This window comes from Podarcis erhardii (assembly GCF_964252035.2).
Source record: "Podarcis erhardii genome assembly, chromosome: 2".
Classification (NCBI taxonomy): Eukaryota; Metazoa; Chordata; class Lepidosauria; order Squamata; family Lacertidae; genus Podarcis; species Podarcis erhardii.
In genome coordinates, this window is record NC_138498.1 from 93372480 (window position 1) to 93392503 (window position 20024).

Sequence of the window (20024 nt, forward strand, 5' to 3'; positions counted from 1 at the left end):
AGATTAGTTCATGATGTGTCAGCATCTCCTAAAGTTTATGTAGCTAGCGTGTTTATGCTTGTGCCATGAGACTTTATATTCTAAACTGAACTGATTGAGATAGGAGTTTTCTTAACTGGGAACTCTGGAAAAGGCTGACTATTAGAGAGCAGGAAAACTCTTCTGCTGGAACACTCTGCTCCGAGATGGATTTAGGGGAACACAACCAGTTCTCCCACACTGAGCTGAGACACCAAGCTGAGAGGGTGCCATAGGAGACATTGCAACAATGGGAGGCGAGAGATGGGGCGGTGTAATATCCACAACAGATGGTGGGCCCAACTCTCTAACACAGGCTTCCTCAACCTCGGCCCTCCAGATGTTTTGAAACTACAATTCCCATCATCCCTGACCACTAGTCCTGCTAGCTAGGGATCATGGGAGTTGTAGGCCAAAAACATCTGGAGGGCCGAGGTTGAGGAAGCCTGCTCTAACAGGTTCATGGGCCAACTGACTTCTACAAGTCGTAACATTTATCTTCCCCTTGGCCATTCTGTTTGTGTGTTAGTTTCCCCCATAACTGTAATACTCCCCAAAAAGTTTATGTTAACAGTCCCTTGTGGCCCCTTTCATACTGTTCTGAACTGTGATCACTGAGTGGCTGATCGGGGCTTTACTTTTTTGATCTGCATTTGATCTTGTTTTAAGAAAAAATATATATTTGGAACTGTGGGTCTGGATCTATGTGTTGATTAGTTTTATTCTTTAATTCCTGGAAGAGAGAGACCAAAAGATTTGCTATGTCCCTAGGCTGGCAGTTATGAGAAACCTGGTTGATTTTGGAGTTTTAGTGGGTACCACACCATCCATGTGTCACCTTTAACATGCCAATTTATTGGGTGTGTGAGGAAACTAATTTTGGGACTGACTGATCGTGCAATTAGTTCTAGGCCATCTCCTCTATTTCTTTACCACAATCAGTTTCCCATAATTTCCTGAGACTTTCTATAGTACCCATGTCTAAATCTAACAATATTCCATCAATATTAGAGACCAAACTTGTATTACTGAATCAATATCTGTCAGCTAGGTACTCTAAGACAAGCAAAGGAGGTAGGGCTTACTTTTTCTTTTTAGCTTGTGCAAAGGATCCAGCTCAGGTTAATAATGCAGTTTTTAAACAGATTGGAATATTTAATTCCTCTCTGTATTTATTTTGTGAGTATCGTACGCAATCTGGTTTAATCTGAGGTTAGAATGTTAAGTGGCATCTGATGCATTTCTTATGCAGCAGAAGCTTCCGGGAAGAGCCACAGGTCAGTGAAAGCGCTCGTGCTTTGCATTCACAAGGCGCAATACTCTGCTCTCAGCGATGCTGTCAAAAAGGGTCGTAAGAGAGGGAACAGATGAGATGCTCATAGAGCCCGGATAACGTGGGCAGCGGGAACCAGTGGTTAATTACAAGGTCGCTTCACGCGTTCGTATTTAATGAGAAAAAGAGGGCAGCCTTTAAAGTGGCAAGGGCAATACTTAGCCAGATGCAACGGAAGACGGTCTCCTGCGCTTCTTCAAATTAACCTGGAACAAAATTCAGCAGGTGTTCAGCTTCTTTTACCTCTAGAGCCGTTTGCCGAATGCTTTAACCCAGCCTGCTACCTGCGCGCATGGGTATGATTTCAAAGTGCCAAGTGCAGCGAGAGAGAAGGCGAATAACATGGTCAGGAGGGAAATGCATAAGGAAGCGCGACTGCGAGAATGAAAGCAGGAAATGGGTTTAAGAAGGAATAGGTTTGCATTTCTTTGAGGAGCGGGGCTCGCGCTCCCAGCCCTTTCTTTTACTTTTCTCTTTCTCACCCCCGTCCCAATCATTTGCCGCGGGAGACGAAAACCACGGGGAGCCAGTTCCCTTGGAATCCGTGATCCCGAAGAAAGATGCTTAAAGTTTCAGAGGGAAGCCAGAGGAGGAGGAGGGAGAAAGAGACGCCGAGAGAAGTCAGCTGACCGCTTTGGCTTCACGTGACGTCCCAGTCAACATGGCTGCGCCCAGGCACAGGCCGCTTTGGTTCGCTCTCGCTTGCTGGGTTGTGTGGCTCCGCGCCGCCGTGTGCTTGGAGGGAGGCCAAGGCACTTGTGGCTGCAGCAGTGCCAACCGGGCGAGCGGCGAAGAAGCAGCCGCGAGGAAGTATTCCCTGGAGGCGAATGTCGCCCATCAGCCAAGAGGCGGGCCGGAAAGCCCGCAATCGAAAGAGGAGGGCAGGCAGGTAGGTGGATCAAGCGAAAGCGGTCGAAGGATAGCTGTGGGGAGAAGAAGGGGGCGGTACAGATGGTGGCACCGCAGAGACCAGATTAGGAGCACGGCGAAGTTTGGAGAACTTGTTCCAGTGGACTCTGCGGATGGCATTTGATCCGAACCAATGGCTTCAAGCTATAAGAAAGGAGAGTACCACCGAACAACTTTCTGACTGTTCAGAAGAGGTGGTGGGCTTCGTTGGTGACTGGATGGCCATCTGTCATGTATGATCTAACTGAGATCCCTACATTGCAGGAGGTTGGGCTACATGACCCAATCAGAGTCCTTTCCAACTCTACAATATGATCCTAATAGGACCTCAGGCAAGGTTACCCAGGAGGTATCCTTAAAAGTGCTGTGTGAACAGGTGTGGCTGTGTGCTTAAGTCTAAGGCATATTATAGCCTTCTTCTGTGTGTACCCTTGAGTACCCCCCGGAAAAAACCCACTGGCCTTTCTCAGCCTGGTGTCATCCAGATAATTAGGGCTACAATTTACATCATATCTTCCTGCCTGCCAGGCTGACTGAGGAGCTCTAGGGAAGTGGCTGGCCAAAGGCAAAATCACTCAGACCTGTGCCTAGAAAGCACGACGAGTGGAAAACCTCTTGGACCTATGCTCTCTAGGCATGGGGCAAACAGAAATGTGGATAAGCCCTTATTGTGGAGGTAGCCATAGGTTTTCCTCTTCAGCTAACGTATCACATGAGAGCTGGGTTGATCAAAATGCCATTTCACCAGCTACCTTTCTTTAGTTTGTTGTGGAGAGGCCACATTTTCTCATTAATAAAGTTAAGTATCTTTTTCTCCTGTGACAACACCCACACCCACAACATCTTGTGGACTTTTTGTTATTTCTATCAATAATATCACCATTCTATACCTTAGAAAGCAGAAATGGAATGATTTGTACAAGTTCTTTTTCGCAGCTTATGACGATCCTAGGAGCTTGATTGCTTCACAGATTTGATCTGGTCTGGAATTTAGATTCTCCTGTTCGTTGTTGGGTATAGCCATGCCTGCCCAACTGCACTGGCTGTCAGTTAATTTCTGAGCCCAATTCAAAATGCTGTTTTTGACCTATAAAGCCTTAAATGGCTCAGGACTGCAATACCTCAAGGACTGCCACTCTCCAGATGAACCAACCAGAACCGGTGATCATCATCCGAGGCCCTTCTTTATGTGCCTTCTCCACAAGAGGTCCAAAGGGTGGAAATATAAAAATGGGCCTTTTCTTCAGTGGCTCCCCACTTGTGCAATTCTCGCCCTCAGGGAGGCTTGTCTGGCACCTTCATTACATATCTTTAGGCACTAGGTGAAAACATTTCCCTTTAATCAGGCCTTATAATACTTACAATAATAGTAATAATGCCTAACAACTCATTGATTTGAAACAGGAGCACCATTAATGTGATGGCATTCAAAGATCTCAGGCAAATCACTTTCTCAGCCCTCAATGGGTATTATTTATTTTATTAATTAATTAATTAATTTATATACACTCTTCATCACATGATCTTGGGGTGGTTCACAGAATAAAATACAACATAAAAACACAAGTAAATAAAGCAAAAACAATAAAATAATACTCCCCTTCCCACAGATACCTTTAAAAGGCTGTAGAATATTAATCAGTCCAAGGCCTGGTTGAAGAGGAACATTTTCACCTGGAGCCTAAAATATATATAATGAAGGCGCCAGTCAAACCTCCCTGAGAAGAGCATTCTACAAACAGGGAGCCATTGCAGAAAAGGCCTGTTCTTGTGTTGCCATCCTCCAGACCTCATGTGGAGGAGGCACAGGATGAACGGCCTCATATGATGAATGCAGAGTCCAGGACTCTGAAACTGAGGATTGCAAATGGGATTCCTTCATTCTGGCAGAACATGCATGCAGTCCAGTGTTGGAATGCTCAGATCCTTAAAAATATGTTAGCCCACACATAAGATATGAAACTGTCTTCAGATCTGCACACAGCTACCCTAGAGTTTGATGCTGTTGCTGTCTTGACCACTGAATTTCGAACTGTCTAGTAGAATAAAGGTCTGGTTGCATGGTACTAAGTGCAGCTTGATAAAGAGTCTATCCCAATGAAAAGATATATGATTGTGTTGTTAATTTTAATGGGAAGACGTGGCATGACTGGGTGTGGGATGACCACTGTCAGTGCTAAATAGAACTCACTTTTGAGAATGCTTGTACAGTTCTGCCAGTCTTTTTTGGGTTGGTTGTAAGGTACCGGTAATTAGATTTCCAGCTTTCTTTTAGGATTCTGGAAGGAGCATGGTAAATCTAAGGTTATTGGCATGATTGTATTTTGTGTGGGTATGATTTTAAGCAAGTTTCTAGAAGACCATATGATTGCAAAAGAAGTGAAATTGAATCCCAGGACTCGTTCACACAACATTGGCAAAGAAAGAGTCCTGACATTGATGTCTCCTCATGATGTCTGAACGTGGCATCTGGATAGGTGTGGTGCCCTAGCTTTTCCCAAGTTTCCATGGTTGAAGTCATTGAAGTGCTTCCTAAGACCACTAAATCAAGATAGGAAGCAAACCTTTAAGTCAGTGGCTGTCCTATTCTTGGGGCTTCTGGCAATTTGAAGATACCTTCTTACTTACTATATTATATAATCAGTCTTCTAGCCTGCAGCTGCTTTTTTGCATATAGTAGGTGTCTTTGGGAGGGCATGTGCCAACTGCAGTATTGGCAGTGGGTAGTTATCTAGGAGCTGGTGGGCAATTTCTGCTAGAGGCAGAATGTATTACATAGCTCACATGTACAATACGTTCATAAATTGCAGGGTTCACTCTGCATCTTATTTGCAGAGCCTTCAAATACTTAAAAGGCTTCCAGGAAGAAGAGGTATAAGTGCTTGCCTTATTACCTTACAATTACTCATCTTTGCATTACTGAGGAGAATACAATGCGCAGCAGTTCTGAATTTACTTAAGGAAGAGCAATTCAAGTGAAGAAACTTAAGTAGGGCTTTGGAATCTATTTCCTTAAAGGGTTTCAAGAACAGTTTGGTAGTGCTTCTTGAAGATGCTCCCCATCCCAATAATTGCTAAGGGTCTTGGCAGACCATGCAATGGATTTTCTGCCTGGGGTGGCAATTGTAATGCACTATGCGAGATGCTATATGATTTTTAATAGTATTTTCTTGCTTCTTTTATTTCTTATTGTAAAGGAATTTTATTTTATTTATTATTGTAAAGGTAAAGGACCCCTGGACAGTAAAGTCCAGTTGAATTTGACTATGGGGTGTGGCACTCATCTCCGCTTTCAGGCTGAGGTAGCCAGTGTTTGTCCGTAGACAGCTTTTCTGGGTCATGGTGCACAGAACACCGGAACACCGTATTGAGTGCCACAGTGCACAGAAACGCTGCTTACTTTCCTGCCGCAGCAGTACCTATTAATCTACTTGCATTGGTTTGCTTTCGAATGCTAGGTTAGCAGGAGCTGGGACAAGGCAATGGGAGCTCACCCTGTCGCATGGATTCGAACTGCTCACCTTATGATTGGCAAGCCCAAGAGGCTTGGTGGTTTACACCACAGCGCCACCCGCGTCCCGGTATATTTATATACCTTTATATTTTATTGTATTACAGTTTGAATTCCGTGAACATTTAATATGGTTTATGTGCCATCTCCCATCTTTAACCAGAAATCCACAGACAAGCTGTGGACCAGCTGAATGAAGTTTGTGGACCATTGGTGGACCACAGCTTAGTGCCCCCAGTTTAGGGCAAAGGCCTTCTTCCTACTACCTATAGGTCATTTCCAATATCATGCTTCTGTAAAATCAATAGAACTAATTTGAAGCCACTGCAAAGTTACTAGCTTGAAAGACCTTATAAACCACACTGTGGTCTGGTTTAAGTGGTTTGCAAATTATCTTCAGGAAAGATGGCATGGAATTGTGCAGTCTGGGTTTCTAGTGGTTAATTTTAGTGGTAAGCAAAATAAAACCCGGGCATTCCATGAACCTTCTAGATTTTGTTATCTTCTGTATCCAAGATTTTAGGACAGCTCATACTCATGTGCTGTCCTAATATCTCGGATACAGATAGTGGGGTGTGTTTCTGAATGTACTGAAAACTTTTTTCAAATTGAAGTACAGAGTTGACACAGTGAAAAGACACTTGATCAGTAAACCAGCAATCTCAGGTTGTCAGCAAAAGCCCAGCTGCTGCCTTTGCTCTGCTGAAGGAGCAAGCGCCTGTTCTGGCAGGGCTCTGGTGCAGAATGGAGGACTGTTTTGGGTGATGCGATACAGAATGTTGCGTATGCCTGCCAATGCCTTTTGCTAAATAGGAATTGGATCTGCAAAGCTACTGGTAGATGGATCTTGCGTGCTGCTGGAGTTATCAGAATCAGGGGGTTGACGCCATGCAAGAGGATGAATTGTGTAATTGGGCAGTATATTTGATGCTTAGCTCAGCTCTGCCAATTCTGTCCTGATTAATTTGAGCGGCTTTGTGGCAAGCACTTTACAAGCATGCCCCTTCATGTCATTACTCTTTGCTGAATGCCCCTGGCTGTTTCTTTTGTTGCACAGCAGCATTTTGATAAATGCTTCCCAGAACTGCACACAACCTCTCATACTTGTAGCCCTCCGGAGGATGTTGGACTGCAACTCCCATGAAGCCCAGTTGACATGGCCAATAGCTAGGGATGATGGGAGTTGTAGTCCCTGGTTTAGGGAAATATGTAGCTGATTCCTTATTAAAGACGCAACAAAGTACACAAGTATACTTCATAATAATACTCAAGGGTGTTTTTATGTTACATAATACTGGATAGAAACAACATTTTAAGTCAGTGTGGTGCTGTGATCAGAGTGTTTTGTTTATTCATATATTGCATTTCTATCCTGCTTTTCCTCTAAGGAGCTTGAGGCAGCGTACATGGTTTTGTCCATCCTCTTCTCCTCAAGTTTTATCCTTGTGAAAACCCTGTGAAGATAGTACTTGGTCCAGGGTCACTTTGTGAGATACATTGTGTTGGCTCCCCATGTTGTGTCTTGGTTGTGGGAGACGCAGGTTCAAATCTCCTCGTGGCCTTTTACTGAGTGACTTAGACAAGTCACTGTCTATTGGATTACCCTATTTTTAAAGGAGTACACTATGAGGTGAATGGAGGGTGAACTACAAAGCACTGTTGTGTCTTTGAGCTACCATTATTTATCTCGCTAACCTTTCCTCGTGACTTTAGAACAACTTTGGCTTGAGCAAAAGCAATTTTCCATTTGCAAAGAGCTTTGCAAACTCAGCACATTGTGGCATTGTGCCAGGAGGATATTAATTAATTGGATGTCTCAACTCCTAAAACTCATTTTTACTGAGGAAAATATGATTTGTGAACATAATCCTTCCCTACACCCCCCCCCATTTGTACATTACATATTTGCATGTTGGCTAATACATTGAACACAACTATCGTTTGTTTGATAGGAAAACAAATAAAAGTCAGAGGCTATAAAATAAAAAGCGATCTTTCCGTTCATTTCAGCTCTTTCAGACATTGGCAGCAAACCTTAGAATGCCGAGGACAACCTAAAAAGAAAATAATTTCACCATTAAGAAGTTTAAAGACTCCAAGTTCTTCTGCGAAGGGCTAATATATGAAACTGCATGCTTGCATGTTTTGCTTTTGTGCTGATAACACTTCCAGTTTTTTATCCTGTGTCTTGGAATGTGTCTGAAATTTTGAACTGGAGCTTATTCTAGTAACTTATCTTTGTGGTATGGTTGCTGTTCCCTCATATTTGGCTTCCATGATTGCTCTCCTCAGGCACCCTCCTCACATTTATTTATTCATTCATTCATTCACTCACTCACAGGGCAGTTTACAGTATAATAATAATAATAATAATAATAATAATAATAATAATAAATTTTATTTATATCCCGCCCTCCCCAGCCGAAGCCGGGCTCAGGGCAGCTAACAACACTAAAACAGTGCAACATTATAAAAACATTATAAAAATTAATTAAAATCAAAATTGATGGCAACCATAAACTAAAGTTTTGTAAAGATTGCCAAAGGAGGGAGTCAGGCTGCGCCCTGACCAAAGGCCTGGTGGAACAGCTCTGTCTTGCAGGCCCTGTGGAAAGATGTCAAGTCCTGCAGGGCCCTTGTCTCTTGTGAATCACATGTTAAACCTACAGTCAGTTTGGAGACAAGCATGCAGAGCTCTGACCATTCCTCGTGTTGGAGGTTGAATTTCTGAAGCGAGAAAACATGTGCACTCAAGGAACTTCCCTGCAAAATTTAGAAACTTGGTCTTCCAACTTATTTATTTAATCAATTGGTATACTGCCTTCCAAGAAAGAAAGAAAAAACCATTCCCAAACTGTGCTTGCCCCAGCTGTTGTGTTTTACATGCAGGTAGAATATCTTAAGTGTGCTAATTCATTAGTAACACTTGTAGGTCTATATCATGTGTCATCCAAATTTTTGTTGATGTTTAGTTTGTGGTTTATCCTGTCAGAATGAAAGGTGGTATATAAATTCTTACGATAAATAAATAAATATTGTTGGCACTGCCCCTGTACCCGAAGCTTTTATAAAAGAAACTTCTCTTTCTGTACCTGCTAAAAATTGGACTCTTGTATGGTTTTCCACCTCAGAATGATTGGTGGCTGCCTTGGAAATGGCTGAATGGCATGCCGATAAATTGGCATCCTGCAGTCATTCATTCCCAAGTATCCGTCCCCTTTACAATTCTCATAAAATTCATTTATTTATAAAAAAGTATTTATATACCACTGTGTCATAAAAAATATATCACAGCAGTTTACAACAGTATAAAACCATACAGTGAAAAACATGAAAAGTTAAAAACAAATTAAAATGGGAGAAAAACAAACAAATCAGTAAGCCATTGTGGGGGATTACTCATAATCACCTGCATAGGCCTGCTGGAATAGAAAAATTTTCAGCAGGCATTCAACAGTTGACACTTGTTGTTGTAATGACATAAGGCTGGGGAGGGGAGGGGAAGGATGATCAGTGAAATGTCCAGAATGCATCTCTAATGATTTATATAGATATATATTCACATGTTAACACTAAGACAGGGTCAATTTTGTGATGTTGTTAGATCATAGTTCTCATTATACCTGATCATTGGCTTTGCTGGGAACGATGATGATGATGATTATTATTATTATTTATACCCCGCCCATCTGGCTGGGTTTCCCCAGCCACTCTGGATGGTTCCCAACAGAATATTAATAATAATAAAGCGATACAACACCAAACATTAAAAACTTCCCTAAACAGGGCTGCCTTCAGATGCCTTATGTCCTTGACATCTGATGAGAGGGCGTTCCACAGGTGGGTGCCACTACCTAGAAGGCTCTCTGCCTGGTTCCCTGTAACCTTACTTCTCGCAGTGAGATAACCGCCAGAAGGTGCTTGATGCTGGACCTCAGTGTCTGGGCTAAATGATGGGGGTGGAGATGCTCCTTCAGGTATACTGGAGTCAAACAACAGTGAGATGACGCATTGGCTACCCCTGCTCTGGGCCGTAAAGTGTGTTATTGCACCACGCTGTTCAGAAGCTGTGAACAGCGTTTCTGCTCCGCACGAGCAAGTAAACAAACCATAAGCAGTTTATCTCAGTGTAACGTCTGAATCCAGGGCCCGTGGTCTATTCCATCCTTAACAGGCTGCAACCATGGATTCAACAGCAAGCCATGATTTCAGGCCGCCCAGCGATCATATTTCATTGGAGCAAAACAAAACCTGGTCTGAGGTTCAGCTGTCGTACTATGCTTCATGGCTAGTTGACCCACTCATGTGATGGCAGAAGCAAAATGGGTATGTGTGCTACACAAGCAGCTGATCTTACCTGCCCCCCTCACCTGACATCACTATAATGCCAGATGTGTGACAGGTGGATGACATTTGGGGACCTGGCAAACCAAGGGGGAGAGGCCAGGTGGGCCATATCTGGCCTGCAAGCAGATCCCTCACCCCTCTATATAACATAAACAAGTTTGAATTCTGCTGGAGACTGAAAACCAACATTGATGTTAAATAGCAATACAAATTGGACTCCCTTGGGTTGTTGTCGACTCACCTTTCTTGGAGGTTTTTAAGCAGAGGTTGGTTGGCCATTTGTTATGGATTCTTTAGTAGAGATTCTTGCCTTGCAAGGGTTTGGACTAGGTGACTCTCGCGGTCCCTTCCAGCTCTACAGTCCTGTGATTCTTTGAAATGAAGAGCATGCACCTTAAGAGCTATATTTCCTTTACAGCTAAGGCTGAAAATAATCCACGCAGGTACATAATTAAAGGTATGCTGAAATTTAGCTTCAAGGACAATATTGAGAGGCTGTTGTTTTTGTTTTTGTTTTAAACTGTGCATTGACGGGCGAGAATCTGCCTGCATACGTCATTGTGGGATGATTCAGTCGCTGAAGCATAAAAGAAGGGTTTTTGTTCTTCTGCCTTTAATTTTTGAAATGCTCCTGTTCTTGTGTGTGCTCCAGAGATAACCGAGGGGTGAGCTATTAATCTGTGATTTCTGAGCCAACTTGGAACAGCTACCTTAGCAGTAGTGAGTCAGCAAGAAATGGGAAGATAGGCAGAGCTGCAGTTCATACCTTCGTCATAGTCTTGCATTTTATTTAGATCAAAAGAAACTCGTACACACAAATAATTGCGCCCCGCCAAGCAATAAACCAAGGAAGACAGAACACAGAACTCCTCAGCTGATGGGTTCTGTTGATGATGATCACAAGGCATTTAGGCAACTGCTGTGCTTGAGAGATGCAGGAGGTATTGCTAATATTAAATCCAGCCCAAGCTTAGGAAATAAACAGAATTCTGTTGAAAGCATGTGTGTCTCTTTTTCTTTAGGGAGCTTCCCAGTTCTGGGTGCGCTGCTAACTTTTGTGCCCATTTTGTATTTGGCTTGATTATAAAGAAATCTAATGGAGCTAAATCTCTGTGCTGGGAAATGTTCTACCTGTTGGATTTTTGCCTGCTAGGTGGTTGTGTCCAGGCACAGGAGGGATAAAGAAAGAAATAGAAAATAAAAAGATGATCCAGTCTTGGAGCACAACAGTTTGGAGGTTTATTTGAAAATAGACTGCAGTTTTTGTTCACTGACAGCCTTCTTGCTTGAGACTTACAATAAACCAAATATATTAGTGCTGTTTTGAACGGTCCAGTCTACCATCTTGATTCAAGATGGCATCCAAATGTTATTCAGAAATAGACTTTCTGCCTCCCTGCAGTCAGGATAGTCTGTATTATTTTGTCTTCATTTGTTCTTCAAACTTCATCTCAGTCTTCTTTGAAGCACACCTTTATATATACCCCCATTGTCATTTACCTCTTTTGCATTCAGTGTCTACTGATTCCCCATCCCGCTCTGTTTTGCCTGTGTAATACAGTAAAGCTTCAGATATCCCCACTATCAACAACCTGAAGCTCCCCCAGCCCCTTTAAGTAACTTAAATCCATTGATTTCAATGGGTCTACTGTGAGAAGCACTAACATTGACGATTACCCAATATGACCTCAGTGTAAAGTTGTTGGTCAATGGCACGCCGGCGACCATACAAGTACAGCAATTGCTTCTTTCCACATCCAGCATGGAAGGAAAATGAGGAGCTTTGTTGATATGTACTGAAACAGCCTTCTTCATTTTGCAGATGGCCTCTATTCCAGCCGGAGTTTTCACGATGGGAACTGATGAGCCTGCTATACAACAAGATGGAGAGTCACCCGCCAGGAGAGTCCACATTGACCATTTCTTCATGGATCGCTATGAAGTCAGCAATGCAGAATTTGAGAAGTTTGTGAATGCCACTGGCTACCTCACAGAGGTAGGGAACAGAAATGCTTGGGGGGCTTTTTCACAGCAACGTTGCAGGAAAACAGTAACTTACAAAGCAATCATATGTGATGGATTAAAATAAAATAAATAATATAATACAGGCGACTTCCCACTTAAGAGGGGGTTACGTTCCGGGCCCCTGTGCACATAAGCAAAATGTGTGGAAATGGGGAGCCTCGTCAGAGCAGGGAACTAGGGCAATTGAAGAGGCATTAGAAATAACTTTTTCTTTTATACTGTACCTTTGCCTCCCGATCACCAGAAAGGGCAGGGAACAGCCCTTCTGATCCTGCTGCAATACAGTTTCCTGCCCAACAGCTGTTGAGCAGGGTAGCGCTGCAGCAGTGAGAGGTCCCGTGCGCCATTTTGGGAGCCCATAGGTTCTTTTTAAAAAGCCTTTCAAATACTTTTGGCTCACTGACGTTCTTTTCGGGCTCTGAGGAGAGACTCCTCATGAGCCTTGAGGACTTCCCAGCTCTTTCTTGCCATTTCCAGGATTGCTTGCTTGACTGATTTTCTGGCGCCACAAGTATACGTGATAGCCGCTGACTTCTGGTCCTGCCCTGAGAAGATGCACTCTACTTAATAATAATATAAAATGTTTTTGCATAGTGAACCATTTTCCATGGATTTGCTGGTCTTCAAATCCCACCTTAATGACAAGTTCATTAGATGCTTCTGATCAGGCTGCTTTCTTTCAGCTTCTCCCTTACTTAATAATATCTCTGATATGAGCATGATTGTATCCCTCAAGTTTCATTTCAGCTTTTAAAAATAAACTTCTAAATAATAATAATAATTGAATCTGAAATATTATAAAATAGTATTCCCAACCAATGGAAGTAGAAATGTTTGCTGCAGCTGCCATCTGCTCTTCTAATCAGAACCAACAGTTGTTGTTTATTATTATTATTATTTATTATTACTACTATTATTTCTATACTGACCTTCATTTAAGGATCACAGGGTAGTTTACAACAGAAAAACACAAAAATGCATACCATAGTAATAAATAAAAACAATACCCTCCCTCCACACAGTTTAAAAGGCCATAGATTGTTTAATTAGCCAAAGGCCTAAGAAAAGAGGAATGTTTTTGCCTGGTACAAAAGTGCCAGGGCCAATCCTCCCTGGGGAGAGTGTTCGAGGAGCAGGAAGCCACCGCAGAAAAGGCCCGTTCTCATGTTGCCAGCCTTCAGACCTCTTGTGGAGGAGACATACAAAGAAGGGCCTCAGAAGATGATCTCGGGGTCTGAGTCACTTTATACCTTAACAAGGGCTTTAGGAAGTTCCTGGGTGTATCAGTGCCAACTTCTGTGGTGTTAAGCTCCCTTCTTTTGGCTGAGATGGATTTAAAGGGAGGTTTAGACCACAGTTTAGTTCACTGGGTAGGTTTATTTCGTAGTCTATGAGGGAGAAAAATAGCTTTAGGAAGGATCATGACCTTGAGCAGAGCGATCTTGTCATCTCCCTGTGAGTCTGTCGCATGGCGTATTACTTCCTTTAACAACAAAATCTGAATTGCTGTTAGGGAGGATTAAGTAAAGGCCATTGTGCGCTTAATTGTCTGATTTGATGCTTTCTTCTTTTGGCATTTTGGAAATGAAAACACTGGTGCTGCAAGCATGCAAATCCAATTGACTTAGAGTCGCCTCTTCTTCTCTCCCCCTCCCCCTTTCTTCTTCTCAGGCAGAAAGATTTGGCGATTCCTTTGTATTTGAAGGTGTGTTGAGTGAACAAGTGAAGACTGGAATTCATCAAGCTGTGAGTCACATACCTTCCTAGCTATTGTGTTTTGGCCTGATAATTCAAGGCTGTGAACATTTTATAGTAATAATACTAATAAGTCTGTTGTAATCAAAGTATGTGGGGACCTGCAAAGATGTGTTAGATTTCAATACAGGAAACACTATCATAATTATTTTCAAGGATTATTAGTTCATGTTAATTTTGTCCATTGTATTCCTCAAACTCCTTGGGAGAAGAGCAAATACAGGTACAAAGGAATAAGTATATCAGAAGTAAATGAGGTTGTGGCTGGGTTTTCTCTCCGTTCTAGCTCAGCCTACACTCGAGTAGGACCCTGGCAGAGATATATGCCCGACTGGCACGTTCTCTCCCTCCTGGTCGATCGTTCGGGAGCTTCAAAAGCTTTCTTCAGCCCGAACATCACAGCGACTGATGCCAACAGACACCGGCACACTTAGGGATCCGCAGAGTTTGCGCATCATGCGCAACAGACCTCAGCAACTCAGCATTTTGGCTAATCTACTTTATTTACATATAAACACGCACAGAGCACTGCAACATGGCTCCCTCTTTCTCTAGCATCAGACAGCAAAAATAAAACAAAACAAAGGACAATAGTCCCACTTCACAGAACACAGTAACACAAACATCCTGTCTCCGTCACTTCCCACTCTGTGGAGTCAAAACGTATACCATCATGTGGTAGACAACAATCCCATGACTGCAATCATGGAGCAGGAATTCTAACAGTGGCTGGGTTTTCTCTCCTTTCTAGGAGTTGATGCAGTGACCCATGCAAACAGAGCTGTGCCTTTCCTTGTAAGCAGTAATATGAGTCATAGAATTGTAGAGTTGGAAGGGATTCCAAGGGTCATCTAGTCCAACCGCCTGTGGTGTTATTGTTGTCATCTCTGTCCATCTGGCTTTCACAGGCTCTGAAGATGCCTGCAAATTAGTTGGTTGACACCTACAAGGTGCTTTTGGAGAGCTCCTAGAAAGGAAATGTAGCTCAGTGGTAGAGCATCAGCTTTGTGTGCAAAATTATTGATCATTTTACTCATAGAAATTACTCAAAGTGATCTACAAACACAATAGAAATACTGAAACCAATTAGAAAAGACACAATGAATAATAACTTTTATAAAAAGAAAACCAGCTATATAAATGAGGTCTAAAAGAGGCTACAAATACTTAAAAACACTTAAAGTTAAGGGCCAAAAACCCAGTAAAAAAGAATTTTTTTGGCTTGGTGCTGGGGAGAACATTCCAGAAGTAAGGAGCTGCCATTGACAGGGCACTTTTTTTTGTAGCCAGCTTCCAGACCTCCCATGAAGGAGGCTTATGGAAAAGGGCCTCAGATGACGATTGCAGGGTCCGGATGTGTTCATGTGGGGAAAGATGGCTCTTGGTATCCTGAGCTGCACAATGCTGTAGCAGTCGGTGTGGTGGAGCCACCCTCCTGACAACAGCATCGCTGCAGCTTACGTAGACTGTCCTGGGGCAGTGGTGAAGTTGGAGTTGCATTGGACCGACTCTACTGAAGTGTGCATGCCGCCTCCATGCTGCTGCTGTCTCTTCCCAACACTGTCTGGGTAATCCACAGAGACATCAGTGAACCCAGCTGTTGCTACCATTAGGAAGCCAACTTCCAATCATAGAATCATAGAGTTGGAAGGGACCCAGAGGGTCATCTTAGTCCAACCCCCTGCAATGCAGGAATCTCAACACATGGCCCCTCCCCTATCCAGTTTGAAACTATACCAGACACTGCTTATCTTTGCAAATGTGCTAGCAGTGTTATTGCTGCACCGCTAGATAGCCCATGCTAGATAGCACATCCCTATAGGCCAGCATCTACAAACATGTGGTGTGGGAATGGGCTGTGATACTGAAAACTAAGAGTGGCTTTCAACTAAATTGTTGCAAGGAATAGAACTAAAAAATAAAAATAAAAAGTAGAGGACCCCTGACAGTTATGTCCAGTCGCGAACTACTCTGGGGTTGCGGCGCGCATCTCGCTTTACAGGCCGAGGGAGCCGGCATTTGTCCACTCTGCAGACAGTTTTTCCAGGTCATGTGGCCAGCATGACTAAGCTGCTTCTGGCGAAACCAGAGCAGCGCAAGGAAATGCCGTTTACCTTCCCACTGGAGTGGTACCTATTTATCTACTTGCACTTTGACGTGCTTTCGAACTGCTAGGTTGGCAGGAGCAGGGACCGAGCAACGGGAGCTAACCCTGTCACGGGGATTTGAACCACCAACCTTCCAATTGGCAAGCCCTAGACTCAGTGGTTAGACCACAGTGCTACCTGCGTCTCGAGGAATAGAACTAGTGTGATACAATTTCCCCCCTCTCTTTCCCCAACCCCATGTGAAGCCACTGCTGCCCACAAATCACCTCCAGAGGGTTGTAGGAACTCCCAGAACAGATTTTTTTTTTTGGGGGGGGGGAGATTGCACAAGGAGAAATCCCTGCACTGGTGAATGAGCTGTTTAATGCTACCACCTTGGTTGTGGACTGCCTTTCACTGGAGGTTTTTAAACAGAGGTTGGATGGTCATCCACCTGTCATTCTTTAGCTGTGATTCCCTCATTGCAGGGGGTTGGACTAGATGGCCCTTGGGGTCCCTTCCAGCTCTACATTTCTATGAATAAAACTCTAAGATTCAAGGTGGTGGTGGTTATACCTGTATAACAAAAACAAAACCTTGGAAGGTGACTTGAAGGCTTACAGAGCAGATAAGCTGTTCAGAGTCAGGATAAGTGCCTTGCAGTGCTATACAGTGTTTTCCCTCTGTTTTGCTTCTGCTTTTCACCTGAGAAATACAGTTTGCCGAGAGGGGCAAGAACACATTAATTTCCCCTTAAACACATGTAGGGGGCCTCTTGTGGGCTTTCAGTTGCATTTTGGCTGGCTGTTCGGGGAGAGCGCCAGGTGACTTAGTGTTTTTGTACCTTAATCAGTTTAGCTTTCGCAGAAGTGATTCATCTTACCATGCTCCCACTGTGCTCTCAAAGGAAAATATTATGCATTGGATAAATAATAGCACACACTGGAGCACATTGTGTGCAGAGCTTCTAGGTGCAATTAGACCTCGCCGGGTTTATTCTTTGTCGCTGAAGAAAGTGGAAGCTGTGAAGAAAAGGGGAGAGAGGAAACTTAACAAATCTGTTAAGCCACAGTTTAAGAAACCAACGGAGTGTTGACTCTGACCCGATACGTGTGGCAAAACAAAACTCCCTCACCTCCCTCAACTCTTTGGGGAAATGGGCCCTTCTTCTGCTGTTGACGAACTTTGAGGTGATGTGCTTGCTGCTTGTAGGGCAAGATAGATGGCCTATTTTAATTTCAGCTAGAAGGATCTTGTTCAGCAGCCTCCATGGTTTTTTGTTGTTGTTTTTTTTGCATCCTTTGAAGATGAAGGATTCTGATAAATGCTGAATGGCAAAGGATTCTGCGATTGCCAGACTCTGCTCCTGTTCGTGGGATGGAGGGGAATTGGGCAAGTCTGATAGACATATGGTAAAGCTGGGAAGTGTGTGTGTTCCAGGAATGCTTAGTTTTAAGTGTCAAGCTCTGGTTTTCAGAAGCCTGAAGAGGCGTCACTGCTTCCAAATGGGGCTCTGGAGCTTAAATCTGTTGGGAGTTCAAGCTCAGTTATTTCCCAACACCCCTGGCCATTGGTCATGCTTGCTGAGGCTGATGGGAGTTGTAGTTCAGCAACCTCTGGCAGGTCAAAAGGGTCCCTACGCCTGACTCTCAGCATCTCACAGGCACATAATAGGGGAGGGCTGCATAGACTCAAGGTTATGGATTTGTATCTAGAGCACCATTTTAGTTTTTCAAAATGGCATGGCCTGTTGAACCCAAAACTGATTATTACTACAAAGGCCAGCACTTCAAGGCCTGCTGTTTTGTACTGGTTGGGCAGGGGTGATAGTGACATTTGCCTTTTGACAACAAAATGATCCCCTCAAAGGCAGGCAGGGAATGCATGTCTCTCTAAAAATATTTGCCCCGCCATATTGTTTCCCCCCTCAAGGAACTGTCAGTTTTGGCAGGGAAGTAGAAATGCTGTAATTAACGCCCCCCCCCCCAGCATTTGTTTGCATGCCTTAAAAACAAACACATGTGAAATACCAGCACCAAACCTTGCAATAAACATTGGGAGATTGTCCATCTCTCCCTTAGAGAGCTATTCAGGAAACAACCATTTTAACATTCTGTTTTGCTGCTAATCTGTGCCTCCACATATTACTGTACTACCCTGAGTCAAATGGCAGAATGCCTTTTTTTTTTTTTTTTAAAGCAGCTATTCTGTATGTCACGGTCCTTGGCCTAACTCAACCAGCATTGTCCCTGATGCTTGCAATTGGAAGTGAGTTGGAACTGGCTCATGGCCCAAAGTGTTAAAATGCTGTTGCTTCTTTCCAGCGATTTCCCCTATTTGGTTAGAGTAACTTTTAGAGGACTGTCCTTTGCCTTGTTTTTCAATATGTATTATTAGGACATCCTGGCATGCAGAACATCATCTGGGTAGGCATGGAAAAATGATATTATTCTGATGACTTTGGCCAGCAGCCTAGTGATGCAGGGACTTGCTTTTCTTGTGGTTTGGCATTCTTAACCTGTTATTTAACAGTTCACCCCAAAGTGTTTCCCTTTTCAAGTATGTAGGCTGGAATGGAGAATACAAAAGCAACATCTGGAGGAATATTTGCTGCTTGTTGTCTTTTTCTTTTTAAATATCCTTACATTTAAAGCATTAAATACAATGCAGTTTTGTTGCTAATTTTCTAAACTTCGAGCGCTCAGTTGTATGTAATTTAATACTGCGCGTACACCCCCCCTCCCTTGGGTATAAATTGGATGGTGCTGGCAAGGCCAGGGCTGAGGAATTCACACAATTGACATTCAGGCTTTATAATCGCAGTCATTGACGCCATCTAAGGAACTAACAAGGGTCATACCTAAAAATATTGATTTGCACAGGTGTTAGGAAAGGCAAGTCAACTTTGCATCAGGTTCCCAGTCCAAGGATGCAAAGTTGGATCCAAAAAGCAGGCAGGATTAATTCGTTTGGCACTGGATAATCAAAAATTGCAGAGCACAAGAATACAGACCAATAAGGATCAAAGGGAGGATAGTTTGACATGTTTGTTTTTATTCTTCTAAGTAGGTGGTTACGACAGCAGTTTATCAAAACTTTATAAAATGTGGCCCCCTTAGATCTTCTGATCTTTATTCTAGCCTAGAAACCTGCCTGCCATAATCCCCTGGGCTGCTACTTCCCTACATGCTGGGTTTTTGTATACACTTCTCCATGATGGCTTTTGCATGGCCTTTTTTATGCTGCTTGTCCTGCACTACTTCCAAACCAACTCAGCACCAACCCATTGTATGGTGTCATTGTATGCCTTTGCATGGGAAGTCCTGTTGCGCAGAAGAAGACCTACCACTGGGAAGATGAACTAGTTGCATATCAACCAATAACGGGACATGGGGATATGTGTCTGGTTTCTCCATTGCTGTATTTGAACTAGAGGTCTGGGGAGCATGTGTGTATTGGTTTGTGTGACTGTAACTTTTTCGTCTTTACCCTTTTTTTTGATGAACAATGTTCTATAAAATCTCTTGGAAATATCTCATCCGCATAGGTTAGCGCAACCTGAGGAGGCCCTCTTTTCTTTTTGTCTTGAGCAACTCTTCCCTCTTGGTATTATTTGCGTTGCGGTATCTCTGTATGGTCGGTGGCTGCTGTTTTCAAATTTAACGCAATTCTGTTGCTATGGAGGCAGAACGTTGAACAGAAGTAGGTCAATTCAGTACAGGGTCTGATGTGCTTGGGAAGCAGAGAAGCTTAGCTGGAGAGAAATGTGGATCAGGTGAGCACCAAAGGTGTCTTGCCTTGTGGACAGTCTGTTTGGAAGATCACATGTACCTGTATTTAAGCTCATATCTTTCTGATCGGGGCTGTCAAATACGCTGAAGTGGACAGGGAACGTGCTGTGAGACAGGTGGTCTGATTGTCTTGTTTACTTTGCGTGGGTAGAAAAATAAATCGGGCCTGAAATCCTAAGAAGACTTGTTGTTGTCTTAGTTGACAGAGGTGGGGTTGAGCAATGGGAATTGTGCAGGCTGTCTCCGTT

General features: G+C 43.3%; 1 protein-coding gene across 2 annotated transcripts in view; it reads left to right on the forward strand.

The window, feature by feature from the left end:
• Positions 1-1974: 1974 nt before the first annotated feature.
• The window catches only part of SUMF1 (sulfatase modifying factor 1), a 70723-nt gene continuing 52673 nt past the window's right edge, over positions 1975-20024 (forward strand). Inside the window, exons 1-3 of one of the 2 annotated variants that reach the window (XM_081853735.1) lie at positions 1975-2240; positions 11941-12114; positions 13815-13889. In XM_081853735.1, coding sequence (XP_081709861.1) covers positions 2013-2240; positions 11941-12114; positions 13815-13889 — 477 coding nt within the window. In that variant the 5' untranslated portion in view covers positions 1975-2012. The remainder of the gene's footprint in view (positions 2241-11940; positions 12115-13814; positions 13890-20024) is intronic. The other variant, XM_081853734.1, reaches the window with a different exon arrangement.